Here is a 16217-nt window from a genome sequence, read left to right on the forward strand (position 1 = left end):
TAAATTAAAAAATTCTATGTGTGGGTGTTGTCCTGAAGTTCAGTGTTGCCCACAGACCTAAGAGAAACCTGGGTGTTTTCTATGCTGAGTCAACCCCATATAATCCAGTTATCTGTAGTGGTAAAATAGGAGGAAGTTTTGTCTTCTAGAAGAAGGTCAGTCTTAAGCCAGGAAAACACAGGTTGTGTAAGAACAGTGACAGCAGATACTGGAGAACACATAAAAAAGGAGCATTCTGAAAACAGCAGCACAGAGTATAAGATGAGAGGCTCCTAACCCATGGGTGCATTCATACAGTCAGAGGAGCAATCCATACTTATGCTCTTGGATACCCGAGTGCCATGTCCCTAGAACACAGTGAGACAAGTATGTCATTGTGGATCTTGAAAGTAGGGGGACTCTAGCACAAAACTCTACAAAATAGAAACGGCCTCACCCAGAGGATCTTCTAAGCAGTGGACTCCTTAGCTACCGGTCTTACTTAACCCTGGATACAAGAGACTGCAGTGCCCAGCTCCTGGGCCAAATATCTGCTCATGGGTAGGAGGAGACATGGAGACAGCTGTTGTTTTGAGGGTGAAACAGTGACACCACCACGCCCCCTCCCCCGGCTGTCTGCACTTTTCCTGTCCCTGCTCTGGTGAACATAGAATCCCTGTGCTGCAATGGTAGAGTTGTCACTCTGGAGTGATCACCACCCTGGGGACAGCTGTCCCGGAGTCATGAAGCAAGAGAAAAGCTCTAGTGTGTGAAGGCCCTGAGATGAGGGAGGGGGTGTCATTGTGGCAGATATGCAGAGGAAGACCAAAGGGAGAAGGAAGGCTGTGGATGCAGACCCAGGGAAGGGAGATTAGACGATGCTTCTTTTGCATTAGCTGTCCATCAAGAGACAATCGGGAACTGATCCTTGCCATGTTACAGCTCCATGAATACACACTGTATGACCTTCACTAGATTCATTTATTTTCAGAAAGAGTTATTCTAAGAAGATACATTATCCTTCTGATAGCTGCCAGTCTTTTGACCCATTGCAACCCTTGCTCCATTCTTGGTTCACTAGGTACCACCAATGCTTCAGAAGCCAGGAAGAGAGACATCTTCTGGGGAAACTATTCTCTGTAGACTCCATTGAAGCAGATGGACTTTAATTTGTCACAAACTATTGGCAGCTTATCCCCCAACCAACTCCAGCTGACAGTTTTAAGAGTCAAATTGCTTTAACATCTCTGAAACGGGTCCATTTTATCTTCATTTTGGCAGCTGTTTAGATGTTGCTCTTCTTCAAAGTTGTTCTTCATTGCTCTCAAACACTGGGTTGCTGTAGGACACCCCCTGCATGTCTGCGTAGGAGATTTGGTTTAGTGGGGGCCAGCTTGAGTCATTTGCCAAATTCCTCTGCCATATTCGATACTGGCTTTTAGACTGATAACCGAAACATCTCTTGACTGCTAGCCACAATGCTCGGTTTTCAATAATGGTCTCCTGCAAGATAAAAGATAAACAGTCTTGTGATTTAAGTTACCTAATTCCATAGATCATAATCAGACGCTCCTTCCGTGTTTGCTTACAAAAGTCTGGGACCTAAGCAAATCTTCAGAAGTTTTGTAGCCATATTCTCAAACTTTTCCACTTAAGGAACTCAGCCGGAAGAAGGAATTTTCAAAAAGCTGAGCATTATGCTGGAAGCAACCTACCTCAAAGATAGTGCTTGGGAATATCACATCTATACTAAATTTAAAATTGTTCAAATTCTATATTTCACACGATACCACATCCAACTTCATGCCTTATAAAATGACATTTTATAAAGTTTTAGCATCTCCTAGAACCAAGTGTATGGAAAGATGTACGATGTGTCTTTGATACACCTCAGTCAGGCATTGCTGGCTGTGGTGAGCACAGGCCAATGAGGGTTAAATAGAGGCCTCAGTCTTGGGATTGGAGAAATATTGGTTCATTCCATAACTGTCAGGTCATTACTACGGCCAGGCCATTAGTCTGAGATCTGTCTCTAATTCCCAGCAGTGAAGAAGAAAGTCTATTAGCCTAAACCGGTTGGGTTAGAAATAATAACCCCTTCCTTATAAATGCTGTAAGGATTATACAACTCTCCTTGCTATGCAGGGCAGGGTAGGGCAGGGCAGGGCTATCACCCTTTACCACCACCCCCAATGACCTTTTTACTAATGGTTGTGTGCTGAGGCCCTGCTTAACTTGCCTTCACCTTCACTTTACTATTATAAAAGTGATATGTCTCAAAAAAAAATGTTTAGGACTGAAGAGATAGCTCAGCAATTAAGAGTGCTAGCTGCTGGCAGCTCTTATAGAGGACCAGAGTTCAACTCCTAGCACCACATGGCCCATCACAGCCATCTGTAGCTCCAGTTGCTGGAGACCTGAAGTCCTCTTCTGTCCTCCTTGGATATGCACATGGTGCACAGACACACATTCGGGCAAACCACACACACACACACACACACACACACATGCAAAAAATTCATTGAACTTTGAACTGCCGCTTCATTCCATGAGTTAGCATGAACCTTAAGCGAAAATAGTCATAAGGAAAATCACAGAAGAGGTTGGTTCACATGTGTGTGCTCAAATGTGTGTGCGTGAGTATGTATGTGGGTGTGTGTTCCATTTTGTCATATATTGTCCAAAAGTTGAACATCTTAGATATTTTCATAAAAGAAAAGGAGAACAAAGTGACAAAATTGGAACTGATTCTCATGTCCATTCAGGGTATCTTTTGTGTACTGAGGAACTATGGAAGATGCAGGCTTCCTAAAATCTGCCCTTCTCTGTTACTTTAGCCTTGTTGTCTATAGTAAAGATAGGAATCACAGCCTGCCAGAATCTTTTCCTGGGAACACTGGCAGGCCTCTTAGAAGGAATTAATACCCAGAGAGCCATCATCCGCATCTGGCCAACTTGTTAGTGGGCTTTCCCATAACAGGAGCACTACAGCCTTCCTGGAGCTGGGTGAAGCGGGGGCACTGGTACCAACTCCAAGTTTTAAAATAAAACAGGTGCAAGGAACCTAAGCATTTTTTCAGACAGCTTAAAGGAGAGATGAGATGGGGATCTCCATGCTGTGTGGAACTTTTCTCCTTCTAGTGTGCTCCTTACACTCCCATGCCACTCTCCGAAGAACAACTGAAGCATTCATTGCTGCGTGATCTGCCTTTTGAGTCTGCCTTATAAACTAAATGCATGGCTAGAAGCAAAAACAAAGTTTTGATGCAAATCTATTTCTTTAAAAAGAATTCTCTGTACCCTTTCCCAACTGACTACCCAGTTCTTAAGTACATGCACATGCATGCAGAGTAATAAAAAAAAAAGATGGGCATTGTTAAAGCCATTCATATCAGCTCTCATGCTCCTGAGCAGACAGGAAGTGAGATTCAAATAGTAAGATCTCACTTGAACTCATTTGTTCCAGGCTACTCTAAGATGAGCGTTAGAGTCAAACCTCAGCAAAGCAGACAACACTTCAAATGCTGCAAAGGAAGCCAGGCATCATGCCTACCCTTGAGAAAACTGTTTGGACTATGTATGACACAAGCTGGCTCCTATTGAAGTTAGGTGGATTTGGGAACTAACCAGGCTAGCTAAAATATAAAGCAATTTTATTTTTATTTATTATAAGGGGAAAACTCACGAAACAGGAACGAGAAGACCAAGCTCAGCTGTTCTCCGAGGGAACCACACAGAGAGAGCACACCTGGGTGGCTAGCTGCCATTTTTCTCCAGGTCCCATAAAACCACACCCTAACTTGGTCCCACCTCTTAAAGATAATTGGTTGACAATGATTCCCCATCAGGCTCCCAAAATGCATTTGGCTCGGTTCATCCAGCATTTCTTTACTTTTTCTGGCATACATATAGAATCTCCTAAAGGAAAGACATCTTGCTGAGCCCATGACAGTCTTTACCTACTCTCTTAGGTTCATTCACCACATGAGGCAGGAAAACATAGCATCTATTATTTCCAACTGTGATAGTCCTCTATTGAAGACTCAGTAATTCTACTCTGTCTCTAAGTACCTGCTGACTGTAGAGAAAGGGCTTGGTGAACAACAGGATGTCATAGGAAAGGGTCTAAGGTGTTTAATTTTTTAATTTAGAAGTTGTTGGCAGCCCATAGTAAACATGCGTGTGTGTAGCTTCATCTTTCACTCATGAAAACCAAAGAAGATGCTTCACTCGAATGAGACTCAGTTACCCATCCCAACTGCTGGGCATAAACAAGGTCATTGCTAACATTCAATTTAAACGGCTATTGCACAGTCCCTACTAGAATTTTAAATGCAATGATTGCAGTATTAAATGCAATAGCTACTAACACAAGTGCTTGCCTGTGGAGCTTAATAGCAAGAGAAGGCATCAACACAGAAATAGCATGTCTGCTTACTGCCAAAGGATTGTGAGTCCTATCCCTCTGCTATCTTTCTCCTGGTAAAACACCCTGGGATGTGTCACAGGGGTCAATGAACTGTTGTGGAAAGAACAAATGTATAAAAGCATGATTGAATGAGTGATAAAAAACAAAGTAAAGAATGTTGTGTCACCAGAGATGAAGATGGCTTGTGGCTTACAGTGGTTTTTGCTGTGGTTGTTATTGTATTTGCTTTTGTATGTGTTTGGTGGGCCTTGTTTGGTTAAAAAAGGAGTGAGGCCCCTTGTTTATCCCTGCTGCCTGACTAGCTTAGCCCCCAAAATAACCACACAGAAACTGTATTAATTAGAACACTGCTTGGCCCATTAGCTCTAGTTTCTTATTGGCTAATTCTTACATCTCAGTGTAACCCATTTCTATTAATCTGTTTATTGCCATATGACTATGGCTTACTGGCAAGATTCTAACCAGCATCCGTCTCAGGCAGAAGATCCATGGCATCTCTCTCTCTCTCGGCCCTTCTTCCCAGCATTCAGTTCTGTCTTCTTCACTTACCTAAGTTCTGCCCTATCAGGCCCAAAGCAGTTTCTTTATTCATTAACCAATGAAAGCAACACATGAACAGAAGAACCTCCTACACCATTGTTTCTTTTTTACTTTTGCTTGGTTTATTTAGGTTTGAACTTCTGAGATTGAATCTCCTCAAATAACCCAGGCTAGCCTCAAACTCTAGATCATGCTACCTAAATTTCCCAAGTTCTAGGATCACAGACAGGCAGCATCATTATGCCCAGATAGGTTTATGTCTACTGAACACTTACTATGTGCTTTTCACCGCTCACATTTCAGTCCGTATGTATATAAAGTAAGGTATAATTACTCGTAGCATTTTATAGAGGAGGAACCAAACTGAATGAAACAGAATAATTTGCTCAAAATCAAGCATCAGTGAAAAGCTGAAGCTAGGATTCACACCAGAATAATTGCCTGATCCTGGACACTTAAATGAAAATATAACTGGAGAAGGGCTTCCTGCTAGGACACTATGACAAACTTGGACACTTGAAAACTATTGCTCTTTCTTGTCCACCCAACCTGAAGAGAAAAAAAAAGGACAAGCAACCAGTCTAAGCCAACCTGTCTGAGCATGGATTCCATTACCCAGAATGCTTTTTTACTCAGAATAACAATGAGAAAGTCCTAACTAATGAAGAAGTCTGCTGATGTACTATAGGGAAATTTGTGTTTCCTAGTAATACATTCATAACTGAGGAAATAAAAACTTATGAGTACTTTCTTCCTACCCATAAATGGGTGTGTCTCACAACTGAGCTGGAGGCCTGAGTAAGAAGCCATGAAAGAACACATTGATGGTTCTGAAAAGTGCAGACCTCTGGCATGAGAGAGTCCTGAAGAGTCCACCTCAAGGCTGGTCCCTGAATCAGTAAATGCCTTTGCTGTTTAAACTGCACTTAGTGAGCTTTGTTAACTGCCTGGAAGACCCAGGGATCAGGAAAGATTCATGAAGAGGGCCATCCCGTGATTGTACTGTCAAGAATGGAACAGAGTGTCAGCATGCAGATAGGGAGAAACATGTTCCAAATAAAGAGAGCAGTCAGCCAGGCATGTGCATGAGCGTGTCCTTTAAATCAGTGTTTCTCAACCTATGAGTTTTGAACCCTTTGAGGTCACATATCAGATACTTATATTATGATTCATAACCGTAGCAAAATTACAGTTTATGAAGTAGCAACAAAATAATTTTACATGGTGGGTTTACCATAACATGAGGAACCATATTAAAGAGCCACAATATTAGGAAGGTTGAGGACCACTGCTTTGAATGATGGGGAACCCCCTTCTGCAATTCAATCTGAGGACACTGACATTATTCTGACTGTTTTGGAGAATGTATAGCTTGGCATAGTTCTGTCAAAGTGTGCTGCCCAAACCCATCACGGTAGAATCCTCTGGTAACCTGTTGGATGAACAGGGTCTCTCACCTCCTAAGCCAGACCCCGTGAAGGGAGAGCTTGATAATTGGTGCTTCCATTTTATCATTTTAACAAGCCTGCCTGAGGAGCGTGGTGCCCGTTCTGCCTTGGCATAACCGGATTTAACCTCCAGAGAGAGGCTTCAGTGCCCTGATGCAGGGCTCTGTTCTTCTACTGTCCACTGTGTCATTCTTTGCTCTACAAGTAATAGAATGTTCTCGGAGATTCTGTCCTTGCAGCCCTAGGTGGGACGTCAGGTTGTAAGGAAGTCACGCCCATACTGACTACCCAGTTCTACAATTCCAAGCAAAAATGGTGACAGAACCCAACATTTCTCCACGGATGGCTTCATTAGGTACTACCTTCCAATGCCAGGCTTTGAAGAAGGTAGATTATGTCTAATGTCACTGAGAGAAGAGAGGGTGAAACAGTCAGAGGTAAAAATGGGCACAAGCTCATTTCACTAAGGAAATGGAGCATGAGGGGACTGTAGAAGGAAATCTGGAAGAGCTCGCTGTGAGACTCATTTCCCATCACAGGTGAAAACAATACAAATTGTTAAATGCAAGAAGCTGGATACAATGACTTCTCGAATTTTGCATGCAAATGGATGGAAATAGAAAACACTATACTGAGTGAGGTAACCCAGACCCAAAAAGATGAATATGGGATGTACTCACTCATAATTGGTTTCTAGCCATAAATAAGGGTCACAGAGTCTACAATTGGTGAACCTAAAGAAGCTAAGTAAGAAGGTGAACCCAAGGAAAAACATATAGTTATCCTCTTGGCTATGGGAAATAGACAAAATTGCCAGGGAGAAAATTGGGATCTTGGGGGTGGGGTGCAATGGGGGTAAGGGGAGATGGGGAGAGAAAAGGGAGAAGGGGAGAATGGGGGGAACTTGGGGAAAAAGGAGGATTGGGATAAAGGAAGGTTGGATAGGGGAGCACGGAACCACAATTCTTAGTTAAGGGAGCCACCTTAGGGTTGGCAAGAGACTTGAACCTAGAGTGGCTCCCAGATGCCCAAGCCGAGGTCCCCAGTTAGTTCCTTGGGCAGCTGAGGAGAGGGAACCTGAAATGACCCTATCCTATAGCAATACTGACGAATATCTTGCATATCACCATAGAACCTTCATCTGGCAATGGATGGAGATAGAGACAGAGACCCACACTGGAGCACTGGACTGAGCTCCCAAGGTCCCAATGAGGAGCAGAAGGAGGGAGAACATGAGCAAAGAAGTCGGGACCACGAGGGGTGCACCCACCCACTGAGACAGTGGGGCTGATCTATTGGGAGCTCACCAAGGCCAGCTGGACTGTGACTGAAAAAGCATGGGATAAAATCGGACTCTCTGAACATGGCGAACAATGAGGGCTGATGAGAAGCCAAGGACAATGGCATGGGGTTTTGATCCTACTTAATGTGCAGGCTTTGTGGGAGCCTAGCCAGTTTGGATGTTCACCTTCCTAGATATGGACGGAGTGGGGCGGACCTTGGACTTTCCACGGGGCAGGGAACCGTGACTGCTCTTTGGACTGGAGAGGGAGGGGGAGAGGAGTAGGGGGAGGGGGAGAAGGGTGGGAGGAGGAGGAGAAGGGTGGGAGGAGGGGGAGGGAAATGGGAGGCTGGGAGGAGGCGGAAACTTGTTTTTTTTTCCTTTTCTCAATAAAAAAGAAAAAAAGAAGAAGCTGGATACAAAAAGGCACATGCCTCTGAAGCAAAATGTTGTGCGCCTGAAATTCCAACACTCCATAGGTAAAGGCAGGATGACTGGGAGTTCAAAACCAACCTCGGTTACATTGTAAGACTCTGTCTTTAAAAAACAAACAAACAAAAAAAGGAGTTGTGGGAGTGGTTTAGTGGTAGAGTCCTTACCTAGCAGGTACAAGTCCTTACCCTGGGTCCAATCTTCAGCACCAAAGACAAAACAAAAAACAAAGCTGTGTACAAAATGATTTAATCACCTAAAATGTCCCAAATAGGAAAGTCTAGAGAGATGGACAGTGTGTTTGTGGTTGTCAAGGAAGAGGGGTTGCTAAAGGGTGGCACGCTTTCCTTTGAGAGGATGGAAGGCTTCTGGAAGTAGGTAGTGTTGAAGACTGGACACTCAGCTACTCTCCTGAAAACATTTAACTGTTCACTTTAAAATGGTGAGGTTTTTAATGCACAAATCATATCTCAATTTTAAATGTAAATTCTGTTTGTGCCAGTATTGGGGAATTTTAAGAATGAATGGAACCTTTAAGATCATGATTGTGTCCTCCCTACCACACTTTGCAGATGAAGAAGGCAAAATGTTTGTTTTTCTATCAGAGAATGCAACTACACACTGTGCCATGCCTTTGCTCATAGAGTAAAGGAAGGACCACCACAGTGCCGGACTTTGCACATTAACGTCGCTCCATTCTCAAGCTCCTAATGGACTGGTTCCCACTCACACACACCGCAAAAACCCCAGGGGCACTTACCTCCACAGCAAGGGACACAACAAAGTTGGAGCTGATCATGACAAGAATGTAGACTCTCCACAGGATAGGAGTGCAGAGCAGCTGGCAGAAGATGACGAAGGACAGTTAGTTTCAGAACACATATGCAAGAAAAGTGTCCATGCTCTCACTGGGAATTTGTATATAGATCACAGTGGAAACATAAACACACACACACACACACACACACACACACACACAAAAGCAGAGTTTGGGGGTTAAGAGCAATTGTGTTTCTTCAGTGGCCCAATGGTTCAGTTCCTAACACCCACATCATCAAGCAGCTCACAACACCTGTAACCCAGGCTCCAGGTGAACCGACACCTGCTTCTGGCCTCTGTGACAGCCTCATGTACTTAAATAAAGTCACGCACTGACATACATACAAATTAAATAAATCTAGACTATAAATGGCATGTGTATATAGTACCTATTGCAAACATATACTTTTACATACACATATACATAAAAACCTGTACGTGTGGAAGACTGATGTTCAAAACCATTTGAAGGTTGTGACTGGTTTTTTCTTTCTTTCTTTTCTTTCTCTCCTAGTCTCTCTCTTTTATCTAAAATTTCTACATTTTCTAATTTTGGTCACTTTGCAATGAAAACAAATAACAGTAAGTTCTCTTTATCCACTTGCTTTTGTTGTTTTGAAGAAGGAATGCAGGAATGTGACTTTATTCCCAGGCATCTCTGAGGATGCATGTGTGGAACCCCTACTGTGGACAGTGTGGCCTTCTGTCCTCTAGTGCAATGTTTCTCTTCACTGAAGTTCTGCTTTAGAGTGCTGGGTTAGGGCTGCTCTCTCAAGGCTGTGTCAATAGCTTCACAGCCCATGTCCTTACAAGGGTACTTGCCCAAGGACCGCAGGGCTAAAATCAAGTTCTGCAAATTTCCTCTGCCTTCTTCCAAGCCCTCTTCAAACACAATTCATGATACTTAAGTGTGGATGGATGAATGTTTGGATGGATGGATGTTTGGATGGATGGGTAGGAGGGTGAGTGGGTGGATAGATGGGTGGGTGGATGAATGGATGGAAGGATGGATGGATATTTGGATGGGTGGATGGATGGATGGATGGATGGATGATGTTTGGATGGATGAATAGATGGGAGGGTAGTTAAGTGGGTGGGTGGATGAATGGATGGATGATGTTTGGATGGATGGATAGACGGGAGGGTAGGTAGGTGGGTGGGTGGAAGGATGGGTGTGTGGGTGGGTGGGTGGATAGATGTTTGGATGGATCAGTGGGAGGGTGGGTGGGTGGGGGGCTAGATGGGTAGGTGGAAGGGTGGGTGTGTGGGAGGGTGGGTGGATGGATGAATAAATGTTTGAATGGATGGGTGGGAGGATGGGTGTGTGGGTGGAAGGAGTGTGGGTGGATGGATGGAGGGAGGGAGGGAGGGAGGGAGGGTGGTTAGGTGAGTGGGTGGGTGGGAGGATGGGTGGATGGATGGATGGATAAATGGGGTGCGTGGATTAGCCAAGTATACACTGCTGTGTATTACATGCCATGTACAGTGTCTCATATGCTGATGGGAGTAAAAGCTAATGCAATCTTAGGGAGAACAATGTTTTCAAAATTATTATTTGAAATCCACTTCTAGGAATTTACTCCTGACATATTCTTGTACATGACTAAAAAGATATGTACATGGTTCTTTTGCTGTGTCTTTGTAAGGTACCAGCATAGAAACAGTTACATCTTAATTAATACGGGACTGCACATAAGGATGCACAATCTATATCATGAAATATGATGTGCATACCTATGTAACAAAATATTATGTTATTACTAAAAGTAACAGAGAAGGCTTATGAGCTAGTATGACACAATTACCTAAATACACCGTTACATGAAAACAATAAGGCACAGGGCTGTGTGTGTTGTTGTAGCAGCCATGGAAATATTCCCCCCAGCTCTCCTGCTGATGGGAAGATAAATACACACAGCTATGAAAATGTTCCACTCAGATCTCCCGCTGTTGGGAAGATAAATATTTGCAGCCCCAAACCCCATACTTCAAATCTACCACAATTTTGATTCCATTGCTGTCCTTCCCATGGGCTAGTAAGACCTGTCAAAGAGGACAGCATGGATTCTCATGAGACTCACTCCTGCAAGATGCCGGCCATTCCCGATGGACAATCTTGACTTAATCCTTCAGTCGCTATGGACCGAAACTCTTCTCTGGAGCCCTCTTGCTTCCCCTCCCTCTCCACTTCATGGCTTTGACCTTCAAGGTTGTGTGACACCTCTCTTTACCTTCCCTGCCTGCTACCCTTTCCTCCACAGATACCTTCTACAGTGAATTTCTTGCATGACACATTCCAATTTGATATCAACATCTCAGAATGCTGACAAATGAGTTTGTTTGTTACCATTGTGTAAAAATGTGGGAGAAGATTCGCACACGTAAGAAATACATGTACTTCTCTGCAGATGTAAAAAATAAAGTGTGAAAATATGAAAAAAAACCCTGATACCATATGTTGCCTTCAGACAGAAGCTAGGTTAGAAAGGATGTTTTACTGTATTTACATTTAAATAAAATTTAAACCATGTGAATGTATTTCTTGCTTTTAAAAAATCTGGGTTGTGAAGCAACATGATTCAATTCATAAAAACTTCATAAATTTGAAGCAAAACCCATTTACAATACATAAATTTTAAAAGATGGAAGGATAGCATAGAATGTCATAATTTTCCTTGGCTGACTATTCCACATTTTCGAGACTAGACCCATATTTATGTGATAAGAGGGCTTGGTTTTAAACTGAACAATGTCTCTTTTCAGTATCTTTTGTAACACCACTGTCAGGGGCTCCACACAAGCCCTTCCCAAACAAAAACATCCCCTCCTTTATCATTGCAGAGGGCCAACCTATCTGTAACAGGTTTATATGTGCTTTTCCTAGCATGAGTAGGTAAGAATATGGTGTCTTGTAGGATTTCAAAGTTGTCTCAGTTACATTTTTTTTTAAATGTAAGAGAGCGCTTAAAATAGAGGAGCAAGTTTCTTTGAGAAACACCTTTTCAGATATAACTACTAGCATAGAGAAAAACATGATTTGAGAATTGAGTACAAATTTGAAAATGAACCTAAAGATGGTTGCGGGCAAAATCTCTTTAAATGGCATTTGAAAAGGAAAATATATATGTAGATTTTTTTTACCAGTCTTTCAAGGGTTTTGTTTTCAATGAAAGGTGGCACAGATTCTTTAGAAGGCTGTCTTAAGTCTTCGAATCAACACTTGATGAAATTTTATTTCCTTATTAGCTTAAATTAAAACTAAATACAGTTGATCATTATTTTAAAACTCTGCCAGTTCCAGAGTACATAGCCGGTGTCGGTAGCCCATGTCAGTTCCAACAGTGACCCGCTTTCAAAAGCCGGTGACAAAAATACACGACACCATAATTCCAGAGAAGACACTTACGTCCAAACGCCTATGCAAGTCTGGAATATCCGCAAATAGAATGAAAAGACATAGGCCCATCTGTAAAATCAGCACAAGGACAAATATATCTGAGGAAACAAGAACACAAGCTATCATTTTGAGAAGTTGCTGTTTGAAGCATTACGTCTGTTGACTGATAGATTCTAGGTTAATGCTGATTACATTTACTTGACTTCTGCATCCAAATACAGCATCACGAAGGAAAGCACTCATTTCTATGCAGTGGGTCTCACCTCCATAATTTCTATGCATGTCCTTGATGAGGGATCTTTTTTATATGTATGTTATGTTCCAATTAATACAGGTGGTAAATATATAGAGACTAGCAATGATAAAATGCCCTTTCGATGAGTGCTTTAAAGACATTCAACTAACTGCCTTAAATACAAGTCATCTGCCTCAAATCCATTTCTGGAAAACCAGGAATGCCATAAATACATGAAATTTTAAATTGTGATTATATAAAGGTGAACATTCAACTGCTTCTTCGTTCCAATGAGGGAAGAGATAGAATCATTTTCTTGGTACAATTTTGTAGGAGGGTATGGATCCTTCAACTTGTGCTCCCGAACTGTAACAATTAGTATCAATTATATAAATATATGTCTCCAAAACTAACTTGGGCACACACTTCTACTCAACAACCTCTCTGCCCCAAACTACTCCAGTTAAGAGGGTTCGCAATGCTGTGTGATGAGGCAGGTTCCCCAGGTCGGACCTACTCCCATTCTGCTACCACATGATGCTGTTCCCGTTGAGGGCTGTGACCCTTCTCATGTCCCCAGGAGGAATCCCAACAGACAGTGACAAATAAAGACTAGTCTTTACATTGATCTTCCCAACTTAGACTTATCCCAAGAGAAATCACTAAAGACAACTTCCGGTGGAGCACTGGACTGAGAAGAGAAAGCTGTCCTTTGATGGAGAGAGGCAGGGGAATGAGGCCGCTGCATTTTTCGGAGTTCTGGACTGGAACTCTAGCTGAGACTCAGCTGTGTCGTTGATTCATGAGTGACCTGAGCATGCCTGTGCTAATGATCAGCGATGGTCGAACCAACAATCCCCCTGTTTCCACGCAGTGTTACTCACAGTTTGTATAGGTGGGCTGCCTGAACGGTTTGCCCTTAGAGAACACAAGGGCCACGATGATACAGTTGATTGTTCCCAGAAACCATATAGTAGTATTCTCAAAACTAGCAAAGGTGCTGTTACTTCTGGTTTTCTCGGGAACATGTGGAGACGTGGTTATAGCTAAGATGCTCTCATTTCTCGTTGGGCAGGCACTACAAAGGAAACCAAAAGAGCCAATGGAATCCTCAAAACATATTTGCATCTGTGGGTCACCATGCAAACAGATAGCCAGTATTTCATAGTTGTCTCCAGTGTGGAAAAGAAGATACAAAAATAAAGGAAAAATAAAGACAGACAGGTACATAATTTTGTATGTTTGAATAGGGAAATTGATACATAGGCAGGTTCAACTGTCTACTTGTTCAGTAAGCTGTGCATCCATCATATATGTTAAGGATATGGGAGTAGGGGAAGATAAGTAAATTGTGATTTTTCCCTTAGTAATACATAAAGTGACACATATTAATCATTGAACAGGGACAGTTTTGAAACAGCTCTGCCATGCTGGACTGGACAGGGCAAGCAGGCAGCCCCATATATACCCTAGCAATGCCGCAGCTTAGATTCTTAAGAAGTGCTTAGCATTTTAAGAAGCACTTCTGGTCAGAAAATAATTACAGATATGCAATAAACACAAATCCAGATAAAAAAGATCTCTAAATGGGTCACAGTGTTGGATAAATATATGAGGCTTGGGAGAGATTTTGATCATTTCACCAGACATGGCTTAAACTGGGCTCCTTAAACTGGGGCAAACAGGAAAGTTATATAATCCCTTGCCACCCTCATTATTAAACAACGCAGCCAAAGATGTGTGACAAAAAAGACAGATGATTATTGAAAACTTTCTGAAAGGACTTAAAGGCACTGAAATCACTGTCCGATGAAGACCAGTTGCCTCCCTTCAGGCGGGCCAGATGATGTTTGACCGAAATCAGGCTTCAAGTAGCTGGATTTGAGGCCACGCTGATACCTGTGCATCTCCATGAGGTACCACGGCTGTTTCTGCACGAGGACGAAGCCCACAATGTGCATAGCCAAACTGAGAAGGATGTTGAGGATAACTGAGAGCAGCAGAGGTGGGGAGATCAGCCGCCCTGCAGGCCTGAAAGGCACTAGCTTGGGATTGGCACCATTCAGATTCACTACAAAAGAAATCCAGAGTTTGCATGTGTGAGAGCAGGAAAGCGTTGCATTCTTTTTTTCTCTCTCTTATGATCTTTATATGCATGTCTGTAAAATAATAATTTTCCTTACTGTACAGATGGGAACTTGATATTTTCAGCAGGTTAATAACTTACATAAAAATAGCATTAGGAAATATAACAGTTCACATTTTTCATTTTTTGGTTTTCCCCTCTCCCACTCACATTGCCCATTTGAGGGTCATCCTGACTTCTTTTTTTAATTTTTATTGATTTATAAATAATATCATTCAAAATTTCTACTTCCTCCCCTCCTCCCATTTCCCTCCTGTTCCCCCACTCACCCTCACCCTCTAGTCCTAAGAGAGGGCAGGGTACCCTGCCCTGTGGGAAGTCCAAGGCCCTCCCCCCCTCCATCCAGGTCTAAAAAGGTGTGCATCCAAACAGACTAGGATCCCAAAAAGCCAGTACATGCAGTAGAAACAAATCCCAGTGCCATTATCATTGGCTTCTCAGTCAGCCCCCATTGTCAGCCACATTCAGAGAGTCCGGTTTAATCACATGCTCGTTCAGTCCCAGTCCAGCTGGCTTTGGTGAGCTCCCATTAGATCAGGCACGCTGTATCAGTGGGTGGAAGTGTTGCATTCTTAATGGTAAGAGTGGTATGATTAATGCACCTGTCAACCCTTGATCTGAGAAGCTTCTACTTGCAGCAGATGGTGATTAACACTGACACCTATAACTGATCAAAGCAGAGAATACGAGACTATAGAGTGCTCAGTCCTAAACAGGACCTCTGTATCACAACCCAGTCCCCCCCCACTAAAAATATTGCTAGGATTTTTGCCAAAGAGGAGCCAGAAAAATTGTGCAAGGGGAAGGTAGCAGATGGCTACAATGGGACAGGGACACAAATGGATGCTCACGTAGCCAACTAAAATCCACGTAAAAATCTGAGAGAGCTTCAAAAGGAATCCTAGACACAAAAGAACAGAGTTAAGCATGGTTTGGTAGTGGCATTTTCTTGGGTGGGCTCTGTTTGCTAGAAGCAAGCAGAGGCATGGTTCCTTTAAGAGAGGTTTTTCTGATTCAGCACTAGCAGAAAAAGCCAAGCTGTTTTGAAACTGCAGCTTTCTGGCCCATGCTGCCTGTGCAACCTCTGGTTCTTTCAGGAGACCGAGAATTTAAATGCTACAGTTTGCTTGATGGCAACATAGAGCAGCTGTGTGCCTAAAAATGGGGCAATGTATTTGGCTCTCAGAGGCAGCAAACAGCTCCACCATGCTGGACTGGGCGGGACAAGCAGTCAGTGCCATATATGCCTTAGCAATGCCACAGCTTAGATTCTTAAGAAGCACTTAGCATTTTAAGAAGTGCTCTGGTCAGAAAATAATAACAGATATGCAATAAAGACAAATCCAGATAAAAGAGATCTCTAAATGGGTCACAGTGTTGGATAAATGTACGTAAGCTTGGAAGAGAAAAATAAAAAGAGTATAGAGAGTTATGAAGAGAAGTAAATGGTTTAAAAAACAAAGTCTTTAAATAAATAGAATGCAGACAGTCATGGATTAAAAGGGGCAAA

The 16217-nt window shown here is 42.7% G+C and overlaps 1 protein-coding gene across 3 annotated transcripts in view; it reads right to left on the reverse strand.

Annotated features, from left to right (window-relative positions):
• Nucleotides 1-951: 951 nt before the first annotated feature.
• Atp13a4 (ATPase 13A4) overlaps nucleotides 952-16217 on the reverse strand; it is a 134378-nt gene continuing 119112 nt past the window's right edge. For 2 of the 3 annotated variants that reach the window (XM_041677992.1, XM_041677993.1), the window contains 5 exons: nucleotides 14461-14632; nucleotides 13446-13639; nucleotides 12336-12424; nucleotides 8871-8951; nucleotides 952-1482 (listed from right to left, as the gene is read on the reverse strand). In XM_041677992.1, the coding sequence (XP_041533926.1) occupies nucleotides 1282-1482; nucleotides 8871-8951; nucleotides 12336-12424; nucleotides 13446-13639; nucleotides 14461-14632 (737 nt within the window). In that variant the 3' untranslated portion in view covers nucleotides 952-1281. Of the gene's footprint in view, nucleotides 1483-8870; nucleotides 8952-12335; nucleotides 12425-13445; nucleotides 13640-14460; nucleotides 14633-16217 lie in introns of those variants that run through there. The other variant, XM_041677994.1, reaches the window with a different exon arrangement.

This window comes from Microtus oregoni, unplaced genomic scaffold (genome assembly GCF_018167655.1).
Source record: "Microtus oregoni isolate MIOR12 unplaced genomic scaffold, Mior012 000029F_ref0000214, whole genome shotgun sequence".
In the NCBI taxonomy this organism is placed as follows: Eukaryota; Metazoa; Chordata; class Mammalia; order Rodentia; family Cricetidae; genus Microtus; species Microtus oregoni.